The sequence below is a fragment of the Rhea americana genome, unplaced genomic scaffold (genome assembly GCF_003343005.1).
Source record: "Rhea americana isolate MKP2758 unplaced genomic scaffold, rheAme1 scaffold_15, whole genome shotgun sequence".
In the NCBI taxonomy this organism is placed as follows: Eukaryota; Metazoa; Chordata; class Aves; order Rheiformes; family Rheidae; genus Rhea; species Rhea americana.
Window position 1 is genome coordinate 1,802,906 of NW_028185594.1, and position 24,362 is coordinate 1,827,267.

Genomic DNA, 24,362 nt, shown 5'->3' on the forward strand with positions numbered 1-24,362 from the left:
GAGAGAGAGAAAGAGAGAGCTCTTATTATACAGGGACTGCTGCTTGAATTCAGAATGATGAACCAGAATTGGAGGAAGAAAAACAGAAAAAAAAAATGCAAGGGAGACTGAAGGACTGAACAGAACTTGGAAGCAATTCCAGCACAGACACATACAGCCTCTCTCTCCCAACAAAACTGSAGGCTGCAAAAGATATGTTTAGCCAGAGTTAAAAAACAAACAAAAAGTAGCTGCATCATGCCTGTCACTTGCTGTCAAGGAATAATGGGGGATTCAGATTCTTTCATCTTTAAAGAGCTCCTGTTGTAGTCATGACCCTCAGCAGTTCTGCACCGCAGCAGATGTTCACACTGGATCAAGCAGGAGGAAGGCTAATTGTTATATAAAGAAGAAAGTTGTAAAATCCTCAATAATCATCAACAGAAAGAGAAAACTCTGTGTTGTTCTATGGAAACTTGGGGCCAGGCTCCAGCAGCGCAGCATGAGAATGGCTGCAGGTATGGACCCAAGGAAAGACCTTTGAAGGAAGAGCTGGTTTGGTTCTTATAAAAAGAAGGAACTATTCTCCCATAGGATCGATTGCATCTCCTTCCATCACCTTTGCTATCATGCCATCCGAATCTACCCACCAGTGGGTAACTAATATTTGCTCCTAAGTGGAAATGGGGAAAAGAGGGTGAAGAGGCTGGGGAAAGGATGGCTTTCCAATAAACATCTCAATTAGAAGTATCATCTGGGCATTAGTTTCTGCAGGCTGGAAAGACAAATACTGTAGATGCTTTGAAATAGATGGAAAGATGGTTAGGTGGATGGTCTGGGATCCTCTCTCTTTCGTAGTATCAGAAAGGATAAGATTGCAGATTGGGGATAGCTCTTCTATGCTTGGTCTCCACTGTCAAACTGTCTGTAGTGGAAGAGACTCTTGGAGTCCAATTTCCCAGAGTACTTGATAGCTTCAGCAAACAGCTTTGTCACCTGTGAATATAAAGCAGAGGACGACTGCAGAAGGCAGAGTAATGGAGCAGGATCCACACTTCAAGAGTCTCCCCCCGCAGCTACCCTGTGCGGGTCCATCCAAGTCAATGCCAATTTCAAAGCAACTGTGCACAGAGGTTGGCCCCAGCCCCAGAGATGCTGGCTTTCTTGGGCAAGACAGCTGTGTACCACAAGAGATGCTGTTTCTCCCTACAGTCCAAACCTTTGAAAGAAAATAGGGCTGTTATCCTCTCTCACACTTGAGAGATTTGAACTCTGCAATCAAAAGGGTTCAGATAAATGTATCAAGCAGGTGTGGCAATAAATTTTGGATGGGGACTCCCTTTCTGGTTGTCAGTGTGTTTTGCTAGTAGGCAGAGGATGGGTTTTCAATTTCCCATTCCTAGTAATCATGCTTGGCATTATCCTGTCTGTGAACTTGGATCCTGGCACACTGTCTGCTCTCCATTCATTCAAATCACAGCAGAAGATTTTGCACAGCTAGACACCAGTTCAAGTCATTGGGTTCCAAGTCAGCACTCACTAAAATCAACAGGAATTTGGCTGCTGTGTTTAATAAGAGCCAGATGAGGCCCTTTTGTGACAGCTGAAGCCACATGTAAAGGAAGCTGAGGTACTGCTGGCAGCAGGAGTCCCACTTTGCATTACTAAATGTCCCTTCCCCATCAATAAGGGGAAGGGGGTTGTCAGGAGCGACAAAACACGAAATGTTCGGCAGCTGGGGACTACAACAGGACTAAACCCACAGGCAGCACTTCCACCTGGATGGTGTGCTGGAACTGGATTGCCCTAAGAATCATTCAAGGAAGTACAGCTGCAACCTGCTCCAAACTTTAAGGAGTTGTACCGGCGAAACTTCCTACTAAAAAACTGTTCCCACTCRTAATTTAAACATGTTACAGGGAATCCTCTGCAGGCATTTTGCTCTGAACTGGAAATGAAATAGAAGCATCTTGGGCTGCAGTACAGGACTCCAAATTTGCTTTTTGCTTTGAGCAACGACAATTTGCATAGTAGCACAAAGGAAATACATTCAAACAATTGTGTTGCCATGATTTTCAGACACATTATTACTTCTCAAAGATAACCAGGGTCCCCATACACTGAAATCTAAGGTTGCGAGTGCTTGGAAAGCTCTACACGCTCCTGTGACTAAGAGAAGAAAGAATGACCTGAAAAGTACCTGGAAATTAGTGAGCAGAGCAATCCCACTGTCAACAGCCAGCCGCCGGATCACATAGTTATCATGGACAAACTTCGTGTTGCTGTTGGGCAGGTTAATCACCAGATCTATTTTCTTATCCCCTACCAGCCTGAACGAGACAATGCACAAGATAGTATCACAGTCCATCTTGCATAACAAAATTCTGCAATGAATGGCGCAGGCAGGCAACTAAACAACGCTGAAGATTTTTGTTTGAGCTTAGCTGTTATTTTAAAGTCTCGCATCCTAAGAACACAGGATTGAAGGGTTAAGGCACCAAGCTGTGACGCAAGCTTTGTTTCTATCCCATTTAACAACACAAAGCAAAATTCAGCCTTCACACAGCTCAGCACAACTCTGTTAAACACATGCCTCAGTGTCACTACAGGCTAAATATTCAGATCCCATGCGCTCTCAATTAAAAAAAAAAGAAAAAGAAAAAATACATCCATGCCATATTCATCAGGAGCATTCAATGACATGTTCATTAACTAAGCCAAAGTCTCCTTGCTGTGGCAATTGCAAGCAGAACTAAATATAAAACAAAACTTTGGGATGGATCCCTGAAGTCCCATTAAAGGCACCACCCTGATCTCAACAGGACCAGGAATCTGCACCTTGCCTTTGCTCTCATGGATGTTAACATAGCTTTGATGAGCTGAGTGTTGCCCTTACCTCCTGATCGAAAGGAGCCTGGGATTCTGGCTTTCCTGTGATGGCCACGCCACAGGAGTTGCTGGGATACCGTTAGCATTGAGCCAGTCAGAAGTTGCTTCTGTGGCATAAAGCTGTTAAGGGAAAACACATTATTGTGTGCTTTATAATATAGAAACTTTTCATTTAATCTGTGAGGGTTGGACCCAACGTTCAGTCTGGTTGTCAGCTGATTTCGGAGGGCATTTTTCATTGCATGGGTGTCTCTCCATATAAAGAGACATACAGGTTGACGTGACTGTTATCTGTGATTTGCTGCCTGATGATAGTCAATGAATAGTAGTAACACATCCAGAGGCAGTTAAGTGGCTTAGGAAAACGTAAATCCCTCTGATTTTCAACAGGACTTAGGCTCAGTCACTCTGACTGAATTGTTTTTTTTTTTTTTTTTAACTTGCCTAGCACCGAAGTCTTGAAAGGTGGAACTGTAAATCCAAGTTACACTAATGCCACTGAGCTACCCACAAACAGCACTTAATACTAAAAAAAGCTCCTCAATCTTCTATGACCATAGTGTTTACTTCCAGTAAGGATACACATGCAAAGTGACATAGAGGAGAGCTACAATAGGAATGAAAACCAAAACAAAATTCATGTGGCCACAGCTTGTAAATACCATTGAAGACAACAAACTGTAAAGACTTTCCCTACATGAAGGACTTTCCCTTCCTCCCCTCCTCTCATACATGACCACCTGACTGGCAGTTTTGTTTCTTAGAGAACCTGGAGGGATTTATCATGTGACATCCTAGCTGCAGGCTGATAGCAGAGCCAGGGCTGTTCTTACCCTCGTGACTTAATCTTGTTTGTTCAAGTAAATAATTATGAAGACTTTCGGTTGCGTGATACCCACTGGCTAAAAATCCCAGTTGTACTTTAAAAATTTCCGCTGTTTACTCTGTCCTCAAATCAGTTCTGAAGTTCTTCCTTCCCATAGCTGGCTGATGACATTTCAGATTTAGAAAGCTCTCGAAGATTTTTAAGTACCCAATCCACCTACCTTCAAACCTTCCTTGTGAAGTAGTTCTGCCACACTGAGGAATTTTGGGCGGAAGGAATCCTGAAAAAGAAATTCATCAGATAAAGCATCAAAGCTAGGATTTAGAAACAAGGTGTYTCATTGGGCAACACAGCTCTACAGACTGTGCAAAGAGGCAAATGCACTTTTCTGTGCTTGGTCCGCCAGTCCGCATGCGTATCTATAGCACCATGCCAAGAAAATCATCCGGATACTGAAACCTAAAGTCACTCCTAGCTGAGACATGCTTTGTCTCACACACCAGGGTATGCGTTCCCACATTAAGTTTTGCTGCAATTACAAAACAGCACTGTATATTTAATATCAGGGCAATCATCTTGTCAAATTCACCAACTAGAGGCATCTACTTAACTAAGTAGCATTCTTAATTAAATGTTTTTTTCTACCACCTCTCAAAGATTTGGCCTTCCATTCTGGCAAACGGCAAATATGAACAAGCTCTGGGCTGCCTTTGGATGCTCTGTTTGCAAACTGACACAGTGAAGAGCCTGTTCATGCAYGAGTTCATTTCTCATGGGCACGTGGAAAGGGAAAATACAAAACCACTTGAGAGACTGGGATGCCCCATTCCTATGGGGGCCTGACTACTCAGACACTTAGGACACCTCTGAGAATCTCTCTCATAGGGCATGCCCAGATCCAACGGTTGTTCAGAAGAAATAAAGATGAGATGACCTCTTGTAGAGGCAGKTGCTCATGTGCCACCCATTTTAGAGCAAAATGTGAGCAGAAATTTGATGCTGGCATGTATTTTCTTCTTCATGTTGAAGGTATAGCAATGAAAAGATCAAAAGCAACACATGCCCTTCTCATTTCAAAGCTAACCTGAATCTTAATTTTAACCCTAGCCTGGTCTGGGCCTTTGCAGATAGGATCACTGCAAGCTCCCTTCTCTCTGCTGGCGCCACTGAAGGCCTTAACCTGACTGGGCAAGACAGTGTTCTCAAGGGTGAACTATTTCCAACAAAGAAAAGGAGTCAACAAGTTTTTTGAACACTGCAGACCCTGGAAAAAACCTCATTTTAAAGCTGCTCTGTTCTGTACACTAACTGGAAAAATATAAATATACAATGTGACAGGGTTGGCAGCTTCCCAGTCAGAGAGAACCGTTCTGCCTTCTGGTCAGGAGGGCTGGCTTTCACAACAGTATTATAAACTTCTATCAAACATGTACTGAGCACTTGTGACATATAAAACAGCCTCTCCATGAAAAGAAATTACAGCTGTCAGCTTGCATCGGAGCAGCCGCAGATTTACAAGCTGACTGAAAGAACCTGTGTAAGAAACCATTAGTTACTAAAGGTGAAAAGTACAAGCAGATTTATTTAGTGCAAGATATTTACTGCAGGAGAAGAGTATTCTTTTCCTTTATAGGAAAAGTTCCATTTCTTTTAACTTCTCTCCCATGTTAGCATGCCTTGCTATTCGTAAAGRACTAAATCCTCAGCTATTTCAATATAGCTATACCAGTTTTTACTACAATCAGGCTCAAAATGAAAGTAGCTCATCTCTTCTCTTGAACACTGAATCCAAGTCCAATGTACAGCACACAAGACTTTTTGCATCTAATGAACCAAGGCAGCAGATACGGCAGAAGGTTACCTTGAAATAACAGTCTTGGAATGGTGGATTTAAAAATAAAATACTTCATTAATGTTTTCCGCATCTCGTGGTCACCAGCACAGATGCAAGACAGATGCACTCTATCCCAGAGATATGACTGAATAGTCCAATCAGGGAAGCAAACARAATGAGCTTTTCAACTCCTCTTGCATAAAATATAAATTATTTAATGGCAGAYTCAGGGTTTCAGCATCGTAGATTTCTCCAAATTGTGAAAAGGAGGTCAGATGATCAGCTTGCATAAACCGGCAGAGATCCGCTTGTCTAGTGAGGCAGCCATGCTCCATTTGCCCTTGGAGCCTTTGAAACCCCGGGGAGCWTCGGGATGCACCACGTCAGATAGTGCTTGTAACTCCAGGACAAGCCAGTGGGTTTGTGGACCAGACTGGTAACCCAACCTGCCTCACRTTGTCACGCAGATGTAAAGGACTGCTTCCCTCTTGGATCTTTAAGGTGATTAGTTATCCACCTTTTTTAAGTGGCCTTAGTAGGATTTACCATAGAATTGCAAACCGTCAGTTCAGCAACCTAAAGTCTCTCAGCAAGGCTAGCTTTCATTCCCTGCGCATACTGAGACCTGTTTTGGCTATGGATTAAAAAATAATAATAATAATGAAAAAAAAAATAGTCACAGCCCTTTGAGTCCTGATCCCCAAAACACTCCAGTGACATGTTTGCAAGGAAACTAAGACCTCCTTCTCTGTTATTGTTAATTAATTGTTGATTAGTATCTATGCGACTTCACTACTCAAGAAGGCAACCTCCTCTCACCTCTGCATAATTAATACCAATGACACAAAGATGTGCTATACTAAATAACCTAAATATATTGAGTCAGGGTCTCCTTAGACACATTTGAAGGAAGAAGGCTTATTTCTATTTACATAGGACTTAAAAGTTCAGTCTAAAAATCAGAGAAAGCAGCTAACCCCTAAGCAAAGAAATCTCCGAGAAGAGGTGTGTTTTGAGTATGTCATCCACTGCAGACGAAACATAGCACTTCCCTCACAGTTTACTGAGTGGGCTGGTGTACGTGCTCCTGCCAGGAATCGGCCCCGAGCGCACGGCAGCAGCTAACAGAAATGATGCTGGAGCTGAAAGCTGGAGGAGCAGAGGGATGCGCGTTCCTGCATACTGCGACGTCCCCAGCAACCAGAGGGCCGCTTTAGTTTGTCTCTAGGCCAGTACTCCTCCCACGAGCACACGCTGCACCTTGCCAGATTGAGGCAGACGTCCTCACGTATGCAACTGAAATGAGAACAACGCTGCTGGTGTTTACAGCCCACCTGCTGCCGCTGTCCACATGCCTCTAGTTTCTGYAGAGAAGGACTACTGTTTTCTCCAGTGTGTACTCGGGGAAGACAGTACACGTAGCTTATGCGTCAGGTCTAGATCAGGATTGCAGCTTTCCCCTCTTATGAGGCTTCAGCTCTCCTCTCTGCATGCAGACCCAGATTAAAAAAAAGAAAAACAAAACCAAACCGAAACAAAAAACCCAAAAGGTGGGTATGGGACAAACTCCAGAGAGATGAGAGCAGTATTTGGTCCTCAACATTAGTATTACACTTCTTGTTTTGGAGTTTAATTGTATGAGAAATTTTCTGAGATAGAGAGAGACCTTTAAGGGACTGATCTGTTGTTTTCCAGTTTCTTTCACAAGAAAATGAACTGTAAACCACTCATTAAAAAGGACAGAAGCTCATCATTTTTAAAAGGCTTGGGGGATTGGGCTTCTGGGGGTTGTTTTATCCCCCTCTTCTTTTTTCTTTTTCCTTCCTAAGACCTTCGTACAAAGAACGTTTAGCTCAGTTTAACAGATACTGACACAGAAGTTACACAAATGCTTTATACAGCTAAAACTACTTTTTGCTGCCTTTCCCTTTTAACTACTACTAGGCAAACAGGCTTGAATTTTAGACACTGTGCTCTTTTTTCTTGCTTTTTCTCTTCCCCTTTTTAACAGCTGTTTTAAAATCTTGATATTGTAGTGATTAGATGCAAAAGTACCAACCGACCAGAGTTTCACACTGAACTTTTTAACTTTATCTAGGTAGCAAGCCAAGACCTTCCTGCTAATTTGAAGTAACTTCTAGCAATGGTTTCAATTCCCACATATATATTCCCCCCTCCCCCTTAAGGAAAAAGTGATTATCTGTGCTAGGAGAAACCATGTTCCTTGCTGGCCAATTCTCATATTCTTCCTTCACACCCTGGGCTGGTACAGACAGTCCAACACACTTAATGCACTCATTCTGCTTGGAGAATTAATACATTCTACTTCTTTGTTTACTGGCTTTCTGCAATCATGTAGGACATAAGCCTATTACAAACACAACAGGAATATGGCAGAGGGCAATCAACTGTCTGTATGGGGCCTAAGAATGTTCTACCTGAAGAGGAAACAACTGATTTTTTTGAGAAACTCACACACCACGGGAAGTTTACAAGCATATCCATCTTCAGCATCTCCCACAGTTGGTTATTACTCCATGGTAGAAAACCAACCCTTTTGCTTTTCTGCCAGGCTACCTTTTCATCCTGAAATGCATTTCCTCTTTATCGATCCAGAACTTTAAGTGGAGCTGTGCTGTTCCCAAGGCAGATCCACCAGGAACTCCCTCAGGAAAGGCTCTTTGCAGAATCCACTGTATTGAAGGACATTCTCACTACGACATTGCTTAAACTTCCAGCCACATAAAGCAGCTTTGAGGGATGCTGACAGCAAGAGATGAAGCCCCCAAATTCAGACTCTAGTCTCATACAGAATCACTGGAGCAGCAGAGTATGTATCGGAGATGCAGTCCCTAGGAGGAGAGAACTCTGGGGAGCGCAAAAGCGCTCTGGCAAGACAGGGAAAGCAGAAGTGCAACTACACAGATGTATGCTGGTTCCAGCTAGGAGGTCTCTTTGAGCAGATCATCTGTGAACTTTTACCCACCACAGGAAGGTGCCTCCTACTTTCTCCAGTCCCAGGCCTTTGCTTGCAGGGATCCAAGGGACTGGCYTTTAGCAAACCTCTGCAGCTTCCTCTGGAAACTATGAGGAGTGGAGAAAAGGGGTGGGCTAGCCCCAAGGAATCCACAAAAGATCCCTCGTTTGTGTTTGTTTCCCGCTGTCCTGCTCCATTTCAACACGGATTGTAGGGAAACGCATTTAAGTGGACAGCTCTCATTTAAGTCATAAAGATRAACGAATGAAAATAAAGCAACACTTATGGAATCCGTCTGCGTCAGTCCTTTCTCAGCTTTGATTTTTCGGACTCACCTGGATTCCAATCAGAATTCCTTTCTTAGGAAATGTAAACCCTGTGGCAAGCATAGCCTTCTGGAAGGCAGAGTACACATCCTCCCCAAAGCAGGCAACCTGCGAATAGGCACAAAGAAAAAGGCATCAGAAAAAAAATGCTTTAAAAAGAAAAAGGAATAAAATGTTTGAATATACTGTTTCTACTTCCTCACACCACAGAATCAGGCTTTTTTTTTTTTTTTTGGAGTCTGTGGGCAAGGAGAAAAAAGCCTAGAAAAATCACTGCAGACAAATCTCATGATTTTAATGAAGCAATAATAAAGGAATAAGGAACACTTTAGTTTCAAACAGCACACCAAGGAGTAACGGCAATTGATTTTTCTATGAGTTATGTGGATGGTTTACACAGCTTCTGCTCCATGGTACTTGTGAGTGCATTGCAAAATGTTTAACATTATATATAATGCATAAGTACCAGTGAGCATTATGCACACAGGCACAGTTCTGTGTGTATACAGAGCAAACTTGTGCACTTGCACATGCACTTGTGCTGTCATGACCTTCCAGGCATTTCCTGTGGAAAGATACCATGGCTTTTAAAGGTGGTCATCCATTCAAACTCCACAAACTTAGAAAATGCAGGTGAAGTGTTACATACCAAAGGAAATCACAAAATAATCACACCAATTCAAAACAATCTGTTTTATATGAATAAAAACTTGATAAATATAGCAGTACTCCATCATTCAGAAGTTTCTGTGGAGCTCAGGTGCTTATAAAAGGTCATATGGTAATGATCTTCTGCAAGACTTAAACTGTGTCCCACATCCAAATTTGGAATTTTGATAACAAAAAGAAGAATGCAAAAATTTTTGATAAATTTAAAATGAAAAACAATCACTTTTTCTAGCCAACTCCATGTTTGTTGAAAAACACTTAGAAACAGATCTTTCTCTTTGAAATAACAAATCTACACATACACACAGATGGGATAGAGGGGCTGATTCAGAACTGCTCTTTTTTCCTCTCATGGTCCTTCCCAACACAGAGTGAGCCTTCACATTTGCGGTTGCGCTGTTACCATAGCGAACACAAACAGTATTTTATGCAAGATGAACAAATGACGATTTGCCAAAACTTCTGAAGTGAAAAAGAACACCCAAGGAAACAAAAAAAAACTCCTCAAAGAGAAGAGGAAAAAATATCATGACAACTCGTTTCTCAGCTTTTCCCTAAAAACACTGCTCTGAATGGTAGGTCTGTTCTCTGGTGTATTCGGCTCTGAGGGGTTATGCACGTCTTAGGCTTTTTTAGGGACACCTACACCCTACCCATCAGGCGTGGAGTAGGGGGCTTTCCAGCCCGCCTGCAGAGGTTTGTCACTACCGCATGGTCAGAACAACCAGGATACACAAGAGACCCCAAGCACTGCGATTTCTACTCATGTGGGAACTGCTACGGCCAGCAAAATAGATCTTCACCAAATAGATGTGACAAATTCAAGCCCAAATCAAGTTGCATGTATTAAAAATGTCTTTGAGGAATAATTGAGCATTTTACCAGAAGAGAGTTATTATCCTTACTTCACTCATAAGAAAACCTTCATAACTGTCGCACTTTATGGCACTTGTGAATATAGATCTTTCCAACTCATAAAAGTTAATAATCCCTCCCTTATAACCAAGATAATCTCTAACTCCTTGTAAAGCCCAGAAAAATAATTCTTGCTCTTAGTTACATTTTTATTCTATTTTTGTTTAGGGTTCTTTTGGTTTGTATTCTGTGAAGTCAATTTTATTCTGAAAATAAGAAGAATACTTGGCTTTTTTTCTGCCTACTAACTATATTAAGAGGAAATCTTCTGCTATACTGCTTTCACACACATTATAAAGAGCAGAATAAAACAGTTYTGGAGAGAGTAGAAAAATCTAAGGCTATTCTAGCTATGTATCTGCGTCTGCTGCTTGCTCATATGAAAATGAAGCCTTTCCTTGTGAAAACAGCTCATGCAGACGTACTCAAGCTCATGTCAAACGGAACCCAGGCTCTGCTACCTGTGTAGCTAAGACAGAGCAGAGCTAAACCTACTCTAATGATCTCAGTATTTAAGCAYTTCTTAAGTGGGCTTTCCAGTCCAGTAGCCCCTTGCTACTGCAACTCTCTTCTAGAAACTACAGAGCTAGCAAGCTTAAAGATCACGTGGATATGTCTACAAAATCTATTGACGAATCAGCAATAACTTGTAAACAAACTTGGAGGCTTCTTTACTCTAGATTAGGGTTAAGATCTCTTTGAATAACGTATAGGAAAATCTATACCCCTTAAAGGTCAGGGCTCTCATCATATGAGAGCTCCAAGCCTACGCAGGAGTCGGAACAGCTTTGGGCCTGATTCAGTGTGCCCAAGTATACGGCAGAGACAGGTTTCAGAAGCCCGTCAGAGCCCGACCTGTAGACAGAATGGGCAAAGTAGTCAAGTCGCTCCCCTCCCTAGGCTCAGTCCTGCAGCCATCACGTTTTATTCACTCTTCTTCACCTTTTGCACCCTGGGACATATGCTGATACCAGGTAACAACAAAAATATCACTACACACACTTGTAGCCATTAAACAGTATGTTCCAGGACCAAATGGTCATGACCTGAAGTCTTGATATTGCTATTCTGATACGCTTCAATGGGGATTTTGAAAGCGGCATACGCTTGTCTGTCAAGAAGCAGGTGAGTCATAAAATGGACTGGCACACTGAGAATGTCCCAGAACCCCATAGCTCTTAAAGAAACTCATTTTATGCTGTCACACCAAGCAGGTCCAACTCAGGAACCTGAGACACAGCTAAAGAGGGACATCCAGTGGTTGAATAAACTGGGTTCTCCACAATGTTTTTACAGATAGGAAAGATATTTTTCTGAAGAACCTATTGATTCTGTTATGATTCAGGCTATAAGGTAATAWTTAAAGATTAATGTTTAAAGATTACTTGGTTTTAAAAAACAAAACAAAAAAGCTACTGTACCTCCCCAGTAGAGGCCATTTCACATCGAAGAACAGGGTCAGCATCTCTCAGCCGGGACCAGGAGAACATTGGGGCCTGGTGAAAGACAGGAAAATTAAAAGGCAGTGAATGAAAATTTAATGGATCAATAGAAAACCCAGTGACAGTGAGAGAGAGAGATGACTTAATCTAAAATAAGCATTGATCAAGTCTGATAAGCAAAGGAGTACTTGGCAAATGAGTTTCCCCAGCATCTTGATGAAGGATTGGAACAAATAAACATGCATTTCACCAATAAATCTTCCTCCTAAGTCTTGTAAGCCTGCTCACATTCTGATGGCAGATTTCTAATGTGTGGTAGTTCACTACCATTTTTAAGACGCGTTTTAAGTTGGTTGTGAAGCATCGAATTCATGAAATGAGGAGAGATACTATCTGAAGCTTTYCTTCAACAGAAATTTTTCACTCACGGGAAAGAAAGTATTCCACAGGAACACACTTTCACTAGAAGGAAGATGAAACTTTGCAAATAATTTTTAGATTTTACCCCTTTTCCCTGCAAAATTTTTTTGACTTTTTGTTTCAATACATTAAAATCCCAAATCATTATCATTATTTCTGACGATTTAGGACATCGCAGCCTTCATTATCCTCAGAGTTCTCTAGYTGAATTTGACTAAAGAAAAAAGAAACTTCCTAGTAAAAAGCTAATGACCGTATACAACAAACACAGACCGTATACAACAAAAACATTCAAGAATGTTCTGCTAAGGGATAATTTCCTGTACAGTTACTCTCTCCATCATCTTAAACTACTAATGATATTTATATATAGACAGCATCCTTGCTACTTAGAAAAGAATTTGTATTTAAGTCTAAAGCCATATTTCTGTTGGAAGTCTCTGAGGGTAATATTGCAGACAAGAGGGAGGCTGTTTCATGATGCCTAACAATGACCAACTAAAATGTGACAGCAGAATTTTGCTGTGAAAAGGGTGTCAATAAACAGTACGTATATTCTTGCCTTCTAGATCAGTCTTGCTTTATTTACCAGTAAAGAGTAATTTTCTACAGCAGCCAACTCTACAGTCTCAAGCTGAGAGCTGACATTTAGGGTGGATTCATTTTAACACACACATCGTCTCGAATGATAACAATTGACAAAAGCCTCCTAACCAGCTCCCTGAGTTTTGCTTGCCGTGAATATGAAAACGTGTCAGCACTCAGGTAATGCAACTGAAACTTATTTAACACTTAATCATGCTTTACCTAGTATTTAATCTTGGTCAGCCTGCAGTAGTCCTGCCACTCTGCAGGCAAACATGGCAAGACAGYATTTGAGTCGCTAAAGCTTAAGTGGTGGAACTCTGAATTCACAAGGGAGCACCTATGTTGAAAAAGGCGGCATTAGTTTCACGTTCTCTTTTCTGGGCATTTAAGAACCGCTGGAGAAACAAAATCTCATTTCCATAGAAATATTCCCAGCAACAAAAACGTGAAAGTGTAGAAAATACGATGCATGAATAACAAGAACCAGGTTTAACTGGTATGTTTTTCAAGTTTAGCATTTCCAAAGGCATTAGCAGGATTTTATATTTGACAAATCCATACAGAACACAAGCAGTGCAAAAGGCTTTGTAGTCAAGTTTTCAGGAGTGCTGCTGTTTTTCCGCTCTGAAGCCAGCATTCCCAGCGGAAATGGAACTCCTGACAGTTTAGCTGGTAACAGTGCAGAAGCTCCAGGTTTAAAAAATAGAAAATTATAAAAATAAATCATACTAACAAAAATAAAAATTTCAAGTAAGAATTTCAGAAAATGTTAATCCACAGCATCAAAATAAAATGCAAAGCTGCTTCTGAATTGACTGGCTTGCAAATAACCAGCTGGCTTGGCCCACTGATTTCAACTGCATTTTAATGGGCTGAACATTTTATTAGAAGGATGTTAGCTCTGTTTTCTGTTTCTCAGTATTCACCTCATATGGAAATATTAAAGTTTGAAAATTTCTGTATAAACAATTCATATTAGCCATCAYATCATCTGCACGGCTGTTCTAGATTTTTACGATTACAAACTTCTATTAATTTTGTTTCCGACCTAGCACTCAATAATATTTAGAGTACTTTTTTGTATCTCAGGTGCTATAAAAGCTCAGTAATTACTTAAAGTGAAATCTCAGCCCCACTGAAATCAAAAGATCCAAGGCCTTCAYCCACACTTTAACTGGTGGTGCATGTAAAAAGAATTCTGCTCATTGAAAAGCCCAYGTCCCAGATCTTGGACACAAAATCAGGGGACACTCAAAACACAGATTTGCACATCTCCGCAAATATCATCAGATAGTATTACTGAAAGGCCTCAACTTCAGCATTCAAGTCTACAAGTGTATATTTATTAGGCAGTTTAGAAACATGATTCAGAGTCATTAGAAATAATCAATAAAGGGTAACCAATTCTGTTAATAATCAATTAATAATTATCCTTTGATTTTCTGCAAAATTCAAAATGTCTATTATCACAATGGACACTAGAAAAGGTCCACTTRGCCTTTAGCCAAATARCAATTCTCTCAGTGAGTAAACTGCTCTCTGGGTATTAATGTACTAATTGGCCTACAAATGTGCCAGTTGCTTTTTTTTTTTTTTTTTTGGCATTCTTCTTTCTGAAACTGTACCTTAATCCCAACATATCTGGAGGGTATAATTGGATGCTCCAGTGTGGGGAGGGATGACTCATTAACCTCTTTTCCAATCATCACTTTTGTGGCCACATCAATGAAGTCCACACCCAGAGCCTTGGATACAAAAGGGAAGGAGCGTGAAGCCCGCAAATTGCACTCTATCACCTGTTGAGATTAAAAAAGAAATATCAGGATTAGGCATCATGCAGTGAAGAAAAAGATTGATCCAGGTTTCTGGAAAGCAATTTGTCCTTCCCTTTGCAGAGATACTCTTCAGATTGCCAAATAACAGGCACATACATACTCTGCTCTCCTTGTTCTTTTTCCTTGGTATTGGTTCATGAATGACAGGGCAATCATTTGTTACTGACTTTCCTCACTGATATTCAGTGACCCAAGAAAGAAAAAAGGAAGAATTTCTGCATCCTGCTGAGAAGCCTACTATGGAGTTCTTTAGCAAGAGAGGAATCGCTGCAAGYGAGAATGAAGGTGGCAGAGAAGAATAAAAAAGAAGGTGGAAGCAAAAGAGGGGTAATCCAGAGAGGCAAACACAGCTGAAGGAAAGCAAGGAACRAAAGACTCCTTTATCTCCCTCTGTGGAGTCTCTGAATAACTATGAGTAATAAACTGTGTGTGAACCAAAAGMAAGGTGAAGAGCTACAAGTGCATTTTTCTCAATTCATAGCCCAGGCAGGATCTTTTGCCAATAACACATCTCCCCACTCCATGTCAGGCTTTCCATTCACTGCTTCCTCAGTCCTACTCCACTCTCATTCCTTTGACCTTCCTCCATTAGCAACAGCATGCCACCTGTTAACCACAAAGGGCCAGACATCTGCTGTACTTCTGCTATTGATAGCTGCTAAGACCAGACTGTTTAGATAACCATCTTAATGGCTTATATTAATGGATTAAGCACTTAAATTATCTTGCTTTCTCTCCAGTGACTTGGAAGGCTTGCTGCAGTGATCAAACTAGCCAAAGACCAGAGAGGCTATCAGAGYGTCGGAAACAATGGCTTTCAGTTCGTAAGAGGGGGTATAGGTCTCCTGCTATCTATCATATTCAAAACTGACAGTTTTGAGAAAGACCAAAGCCCACAGAGAAGCTAAAGCTACTGCTGATAGACAAGGCAATCAGACCTGCTTAACCCTCAATGGCTGCGCTGTATTGGCAGGAGAGGATGCTCCCTCCTGCACATTGAGAACTGTGTGACACAGGAGTGGCACAAGCAATCCACACACCATCAGACAAAGCAGCTTTGAAACCCACTACTGCTACTGCCTCAGAGCTTCTGTGATAAGGGACTGTAGAAACTATGCACCAAAATGCCCAGGGCAGAGTCTGCTCCCATAGTCAGAAGAGCCCTTACCAGCACATCATTTCCTCGCACCAAGAACTGAATGTTGAATGGACCAGAGATGGCAAAGGCATTTGCAATCTTTCTTGTGGCAGCTTTTACCTACAAAAATAAAGGAATAAAAATTTAAAATATACATTACAAAATTAACCACCCCTCCAAATAGACAGTAACCTATCAATAAATCACCTCACATGTGCACTCCTTTAAACTTCCCTCTGCTCAAGCCTAACTTTTCCCTATACCCTTATTTTAGCAGTAGTATGATCTTTCAGAAGCAAAGTGTTTAATTTGCCTAGTAATCTAGAAACAAGAGCTCCATTGTAAGGCAGAAGTAATATGGCAGTTCTGCACAGGCTTGCACGTGTGAGAAAGTGCAAAAAGCTTGTCCTGTCAGTAGCAATCCCAGCACTGCACACTGGAGCCTGTGTATGTTTCTTGGTGAAATAATGAAGTTTTTTGCCATTTGAGATTAACTTGTTGGTTTGCAGGTCTCCCAAGAGACTTTCACCAACTTGCCCATCCCATCACGGATTAGTGGGAGCTGAGTTAGCAGCAAACTGGGAAAAAACATCATGGTCTTACTTTCTCGATTGTCATGGAAACACTCTACTTTGCTACAGATGTTTGAATATCTTAGTTTCAGGAGGTAATTATTTTCAGGAACAAGGCCTGAGACATCTTTGTAGGCAGAGTGGAGCACAGACCATTCCGTTACAGCTCTTACTAGCTTCAAAGCAAGACCTTTACAGAAGGACATCATGGGCAATGACCTACTTTGTTTTGAAAATGCATTTTGAAAGCTGACTCTGCATCACTAGATTTAGTTTTCAAGAGGGAATAAGTGAAGATTAGACGAGTTTCACTCATTTTGACGCTCTTTCGATTCAAAAGAGGTAGTCATACAACTTGGTCTAATCATTTAAAGAAGGGGAAAGAGAACCATGGCACAAATACGCATCAGTTGCTCTGCTGCTGCCACGGAAGCTTGTCCTAAAACAATAAACCAGAAACAAAACAAAACAAAACGCTCCAGTGGATCCAGGAAGTATGTTCTTCCTCTGCTGCTTAAACGAATGGGCCACAGTTCAGGCGACTCCACACATACTACAGCTGCTCATTGGGGGTGTACTGACATGCTACATTTGCACAAATCACACTGGCCTTTAAAAAAACTGAGCTGATTTCTCCTGAAATCAAAGGAAGTTCTCCCAAGCAAGGGGGAAGCAGATTCAAGCTCTTATTTTCCTTTCGYCATTCGGTGTTAGGACCAAACCTACCTTCTCCAAAGCTCCCTGGCTAATAGTCTGTGTGGGCAACATGAGGGTGGCATCTCCAGAGTGAACACCAGCATTCTCCACGTGCTCTGAAATGGCATGTGAGATAACCTGCGCACAGCACCGAGAGAACAATTAGTCACCTCACTCTATCTCACGAGCTGTCCCCCCATCTCCATACCCTCTTCTAGGTACAGCGTGGCACAGACTCCTGAACTGAGCTGTATCCAAAAGAGAAGAGATAGGAAAAGGCTCTTGGAGAGAACAGGCCTGAAGCATCTACAGGACATAGGGATGAAGGGATGATGCTAGTGTCTTTCATACTATAGCTCAGCAAACTGCAAACATGCTMAAACCTATCACAGTCTTGAAGTCCTTTCACTTCCCTCCTCTTAACACAAATTTTTGACTCAGAAGGTAAAAATTAATTAAAAGCCTCTAAACCAGTTCTCTAAGATCTTGCCATTTTCCAGTAGGAACAACTGTGTAATAACATCATTTGACCCTATCTGTTGACTCCCTGGGGAGAGGTTAATCATATAGAAATGCAAGCATGGGAAGTTCAGACCTAAGAAGTTTAAGTTAAATGAATTGCATCAAGTTGCGGTACCTTGATACCCAAAAAGGTAATGATCTTGCCTGCTGGATAAAAAGGAAGACTGAAAACAGAGCATTTCTGTTATATGAAAAATTTGTGGTTGTTTGAGAGAATTGTTTTTGGTTAGTAATGAAATACAAGATGAGGTTGTAATAATAAAACCACTGTGGCAATATCATAATGAGTGCTGATATAATTCTGATGCAAGTCAYTTGTGAAGCCAGTGATTTGTAAATCCAATAAAAATTATTTTCTAAAGGATTCATTCATGTGGTTAAGTGACATTTAAAAAGTAAGTAGTTATATGCATACAATAGCGWAAGGGTGTCTTGAGTTTTGCAAGCACAATTTTTTTAGACCTCAGATGAATTCATCTCTTCTTGTTACCCTACACAGTACAACCTCATGATTGTATAGTAAAACACTCAAACCACACATTTTTGCAAGCCTCTGATTTAAAGAAGTTAAATATTAAGTCAAAGCAAAATTCTTACTCTTCCTGCCTTGGCTACAGCATCCATTTCCACCTCGCAGGCATCTTCAATAAATTTAGTGAGCACCACAGGGTGATCCTGTCATCAAGGCAAGAAAAAAAGAAAGCTTTTATTTGAGAGTATTTGGGGACCATCCAAGTGTTCCACTATTCATCATTGGAAAAAGCTTTGGAAGYAGAATCCCACACGACCAGTTATTAATATCCCTGTTTCCGCAGACAGGTGAACTTTGCCAAAGAAACAATGGGGCAAACCTGGCATAATCTCCCCAAAGCTGCTGCTGCATTAGTCAAGCAGGACTGAGTCCTCCACAATTTGTCACCATGACCGGGAAATTTGAGACAAATACATAAAGAGCTTTCAGATGAGACCATAGCCCAAAAGACRACAGTAGGACACTTGCATGGACTGAGTGACCTCTGATCTTGTCTCCCAAGGATGTCCCTTATCTCCCTCCTTCCTCCCTCTGAGCCCCCGAGTCCCCAAGCTGGGGACACTGGTTCACACAGTAACTGGTTCTTGGCATACTTACGACTTTGCATAGTGGCTGATTGCTAGTTAAGTTGCACATTTTAGGCAACAGATCCATTCTTTCTCATTTCTCTGCCTGTTTTCCCAAGTTTCCTGGGGAGAAGCTGCCACACAATAGCTSGCCAGGAGTGACTCTTGACTCTTAATACATTCCCCTATAGTCACAGTTTTCCACTCGTTTCTTCCTGTCCACCTCTGGAATGCCAGCCCATCCTGCCCACTCTTCTCTGAGGCTTTCTTACCACCTCCAGAAGACAGTTAAAATCTAATCCACAGCATTTTTCCAGGCCACTTTTATGACTCAACATTTTACCTGTCCCATCCACTATTAACTGCTTGTTATTTATTAGAGGATAAAATTGAATAAATGACGGTCTGTGCATGCTCAGAAGGCTCCTTTTGAAAAAATATAAAGCAACTTCAAAAGTTACAAGAACAATCTCTTACATTTATCAGTGCAAGGGTAAATTCAAAGACAAGGACAATGTCACAGCCTACACCATTTCATAAATTTAGTGGCTTGTGTCCTATAACGTTCTGACTTGCTGCAGTTTTTCACTAGAAGGTTTTACATGTGCATTCAGTCTTGTTTATTCAAATCTGTCTCAACTCTTCCAAGAAGTTTTGAGCATCATTGACAGTTTAAATGCCATGAAAAGGCAACAGCATAATAGTGATGTAGCTAAAACAACAGAAGAACACAAGTCAGGCATTTCTTAAGCTGGAGAAGCTTTGCTAGGTGGAGCAGATTTAGGTAAAGCTTTCGTAACCAGAAAAATTAATCCCATGTCTCACAGACATGCTCATACTCACTCGTATGCTCACAAGTAATATTGCTAGCTTCACTGGAACCACTCACAGCCCACAAAGCCTTGACTAGTATAAAAAATGCCTATCAGTTATCTCCTCTAGCTTAGAAGCAGGTSCAGTGACAGTATATTTACTGTGCTTCAGTACTGTTCTGAATAAGGACTAGGCAAAAAAGGAAAAACAAAACCAAAAACCACCCCCCCAAAAAACAGACTAAGACACCAGGCCACACTCAGACTGCTGAAAAGCCAGATTCAAAATTCTGTATGTTCCTCATTCAAGCCCAATTGTTTAATGTTTTTCTCTTCCCACCTTCTCAGCTTTCCAAACATTCTTTATTACAATAATACTGATGTAAAGTATAGAAGAAACTCAAGCTTTGAATTGTGTTTACTATGTTCTGAAGCACTCATGTCTTTGGGAAATTGCTCAGATTTTACTATTCTAAATTTCAATGTACAAGACCAAATCCCCCTCTTTTCTGAATGTCTTTCAAAAATAAATTTGGAGATTTTTTTAGTCTTTTTTTCTAGCAAAGAAACCAGAGCTTTCATCTTCTACATTACATACTCTGCAGATCAACAATCCCACTGGATTAACAGTAAGCAGGGAGCAGTCCTGCTTTGGTATCAAAGGAAAATGGAACTCAGTACGTGATCTGGAGAGTTAAATGTCGTATCAAAAACTTGCAAAGGTTTCTGCACTTAAGAAATGGATTGAAGAGAAAAAACAAACAAACAAAAAAAACCCCAAGATGACCCACATCACCAGTGGGAGAGGAGATGCCAGCATAAAGTTTAAAGAAACCAGGCAAAATGGTTCAGAAATTAAGAGAAAGTTAAGTTCAGTGCTATCATGGTTGGCCTAGCTTGCTATTAGCAAGTTTGGATGGGATATGCGGGGTCCCAGATCACTACCGTATATTGACTTTTATATAACAAACTGCTCAGAAATAGCAGCCCGGGTACATCTAACTGCTGTCCCTGMTCCATGAGGGGATCCCACTGGTATGAGTGAGGATGCTTGCACAGGCTTTCCAAGTCTGCCCTTTAGAGATCAATCTGAGTGGACAAAGTCACATCTCACTGGCTCCTCCCCAAATGAAGAAGGTAAAGAGCAAGGGAAAAAGCAATATAGAAAGAAAAAAAATGGAAAACAAAGTTAGTGCAGGTGAACAAACACAGCAAACATCAGGACAAGCAAAAGCACTGACGGAGCAAGGGCTGATACCTGGGAGACTCTGGTGGCTTCTGCTAAGAATGTTTTCATCTCCTCTTCAGTGAATACTACATTCATTGCAGATCCACTGTGAGAAACGCAAAGCAAAGAAAATAGGTCAGCTTTCCTCGTGGCTTTAAGGGAGACATCAGAGTGCTAAGACAGTGGAGTGCAGGGCTGCCAACCATCTTTATGCGAAAGACTAGCCAAGCAAGCTGCTTGCTCCTCTCTTGACTGAGAGCAATGCAGAGTGGTAGTGAACGGACTTCTGTTCCACTTCCTAGAGAAGACAAGTGACCACCAGAACCATAGAAAAGGATCAAATAAAGAACTGCACTTGTAGAGCCTTAGCACTGCTGCCAAAACCCCTTTCTGATACAGGCCTTTAAAGCTCCTTTCAAGCTGGAAGAGATGGTCACTCAGCCAGAGATCTCTGCTCAAGACGCAGCCTTTTGCCAKTACACATGCAGGTTAACTCTCAGCTCACTCGAAAGATGCATGACCCACCTATAGCCCATGTGCTCATCAGTGACAGGAACCCAGGAAAGCACCAGGCCTCAGGTGCTGGTTATGGCTGTGAAAGCAGATGGACTGTTCTTTGCTGGGGAATTATTTTGCTATGCCCATCCCCTAAAGGCTTTCCAAAGCCTGAATGTTGCATCTGAAAGCCATATACTTTGAAATGTAGCTGCCAGTAATATCAGAGAAGGAGATTTAGAAAAAAATGGTTTGGGAATCAGTAATTCAGCTCGCTCTTAAATAGCAGAAGCTTTTCTAAAAGGTGCCACATTAACCACTTTTACCACACTGCTGCTCAGCTTCTCCTTTGGTTTAGTGGGCAAGTTCACGAGGAAAAGTGGAGGAAGGATCTATCCCAGGAAATCTGGTAGAAATCTGTCACTTTCACCAAAGATAAATAGCTACAAGTACCTATAGTTACTTATACTTACCATGCTACATCTTCAGCTGATGTAAATCAATAGAGTTCAATTAAATCCCAAGACCTATGTCACTCATATCAGTGACGACATGAGCTGGCGCATACTACACAAGTCAGGGAGGGAGGGAAATGCATTTAATTTTCCAAGGCAATTGGCAAATATTAAAGGCTGTAACTGTTCAAAGCATGAAGGAACATAGCTGCGGGCTGGCTGCTGCTCTGCAAATAGAARCCAGACAGTAAGCTGTGCTAGGGCTTTTCACTCCCTATTTCTTCAAGTTTGACATTCTGTAGTTTCAACTCTCTCCCTAAAGYCCCCCTAACCCCCTGAACAGCCTTGAATTGCTCAAACTACCTTGGAAATACTGCATTAGCAAATACTTATATGGAAAAGGCCTATACTATATTTAATAGATATGGAAACAGGCCAAAAGGCGCATGCCATAAAAATCTAGAGAATGACATTATCACTTYCTAACTCATCCACCTGAACTGAGTGGAGGCTCTGAACTTTGCTCTGCAACCCCACTGCAAGAGACACCGGATGGAAAAAGTCATCATTCAGCTGCAGCTTCTAAAGGATACTTCCTTTCAAGTATTCTTTGATACTTCCTTTGAGGGTTGAACATATACGAAAGCCTCCTCTCTCTCTCTCTCTCTCTCTCTCTCTGTCTCCCTCTCTCTCTCTCCCCCCCCCCAATAGAAGTATTTTATCCTCCCTTGAGGGAGGGATGCCCCTCCACTCAGCCCCTCTACTCAGCCCTGGGGAGGCCTCATCTCGAGTACTGCGTCCAGTTCTGGGCTCCSCAGTMCAAGRGAGACATGGAGCTACTGGAGAGAGTCCAACGCAGGGCTATGAAGACGTTCAGAGGGCTGGAGCACCTGCCCTATGAGGAACGGCTGTGAGAGCTGGGCCTCTTCAGCCTGGGGAAGAGAAGACTGAGGGGGGATCTTATCAAKGTGTCTAAGTACCTGAGGGGAGGGTGTCAGGGGGACAAGGACAAACTCTTTTCAGTTGTCCCATGTGACAGGACAAGAGGCAGTGGGCAGAATTTGAACCACAGGARGYTCYGCCTGAAYGTGAGGGGGAATTTCTTCRCTGTGAGAGTGACGGAGCACTGGAGCAGGTTGCCCAGAGAGGTTGTGGAGTCTCCTTCTCTGGAGATCTTCAAGACCTGCCTGGATGCAACCCTGTCTAACATGCTCTAGGTGACCCTGCTGAACAGGGAGGTTGGACTAGAAGATCTCCAGAGGGCCCTTCCAACCTTACTGATTCTATGATTCTATGATTTTTGGACTCCATTGAAAATGAGTATTATGCCCCTTCATTTTGACATGTGCTCCTCTTCCATGTTAAAAGGATCCTGTTTCCAATTCTATCTGCACTTACTAACTGTGCCCAAACTGTCTGTGCAGAGTCATTCAACTATGAAGAAACTCCTCACAGAGGAAAAGAGTGATCATTCATAGCTTCTGTGTGTGCTCACGCAACTTCTTTCAAAAAGTCTAGCTGCCTGAACTGTGTGGTCCTGTGCACTATCTTCTTAAAGAGAAGCAGCTGCAAAAGTGCAAGAGATATAAAATATGCCTGTAAGCAGTGGAGCCCTGCAAATCAGAAGCTGCATTCAGAAGATGTGTTGTCATTTTCTGGAAACAGATGCTAACCCCACTAAATGGCCTCAGCATGTTCCCTTCTGTTTTACTGGTGGCAAACAATCTTCTAGCTTAATTGCACAGGCAGACTCAATGGAGTAGTCTCAGRGGCCTTAAGGAATATCCCAGATGGCTCATGGTTTTGGCCTTGAGATATGAAAAAGGTAACTGTGTTAAACAAACACTATCATGATCATAGCCTATCTTTGTTCTGTGCCTGAGGGATACAAGGGATCCACTGACTTCCTTCATTGGTTTGAGCAGTTGTCCCACCTGTTAAGCCTGGCAGCTTTATTCTGCWTGTACCCAGCACAGTGTTTTCTGTACGTGCCATGAAATGCTTCTCCCCTCTGCCCTGACAGGGCTTTTTCAGTTCATACATCCAACTTTATGAGCTCTAATGGTTGAGCTTTACCTCAGAACATAGGAAGGTCTCAACAAGCAYGGGTAACTCATGGAGCTTGCAAATTCAACTGCATCTTTCTAAAGACAGGGAGGAAAACATGCTGTAAACATGAAAAYATTTTCAAGTCACATCCAAAATGTTAAGTCTAGCTGCATTTGCACTTTACTAGCAATTAAGATAGCAGGAAAAAAATCCTGGGGGACTACAGCCTGAGCTGAACCRAATAGACTCTTTCTGTATTCCAAAGCTGTGATCTTCAGACTCCCCCTGTCCAGAGAACTTCAGCAGGGAAAAAGAGTGGTGCTGTCAGATCGCTGTTCCTTTGCAATCTCCCACTGCTAGCATAGTTTTAAAGGCCAACAGGATAAACTAGACAAACTTAGCAGTGGCTCTAACTTTTGCTGGGTATATTCCCCAWGTTTTGTGAGGAAGATTTAAAGACACTTCCCTTCCAATTTCCATCCACTCCCTCAAAGCACAGCTTGGCAGGAAGACCTGAGCTATAGCAGGAATCAGGAAGTACATGAACCTTGGCAGTTTAAAAACTGCTGAATGTTAAGCATTTTCAGAATCTCAACA

The 24,362-nt window shown here is 41.8% G+C and overlaps 1 protein-coding gene across 2 annotated transcripts in view; it reads right to left on the reverse strand.

Moving 5' to 3' along the window:
• Positions 1 to 512: 512 nt before the first annotated feature.
• Positions 513 to 24,362, reverse strand: part of CPS1 (carbamoyl-phosphate synthase 1) — a 94,675-nt gene continuing 70,825 nt past the window's right edge. For both annotated transcript variants that reach the window (XM_085299303.1, XM_085299302.1), the window contains exons 27-38: positions 23,793 to 23,860; positions 20,797 to 20,872; positions 18,226 to 18,303; positions 17,137 to 17,244; positions 15,869 to 15,958; positions 14,491 to 14,661; positions 11,837 to 11,911; positions 8,841 to 8,939; positions 3,915 to 3,974; positions 2,876 to 2,988; positions 2,180 to 2,309; positions 513 to 975 (exon numbers count right to left, since the gene is read on the reverse strand). In XM_085299303.1, coding sequence (XP_085155429.1) covers positions 877 to 975; positions 2,180 to 2,309; positions 2,876 to 2,988; positions 3,915 to 3,974; positions 8,841 to 8,939; positions 11,837 to 11,911; positions 14,491 to 14,661; positions 15,869 to 15,958; positions 17,137 to 17,244; positions 18,226 to 18,303; positions 20,797 to 20,872; positions 23,793 to 23,860 — 1,167 coding nt within the window. In that variant the 3' untranslated portion in view covers positions 513 to 876. The remainder of the gene's footprint in view (positions 976 to 2,179; positions 2,310 to 2,875; positions 2,989 to 3,914; positions 3,975 to 8,840; positions 8,940 to 11,836; positions 11,912 to 14,490; positions 14,662 to 15,868; positions 15,959 to 17,136; positions 17,245 to 18,225; positions 18,304 to 20,796; positions 20,873 to 23,792; positions 23,861 to 24,362) is intronic.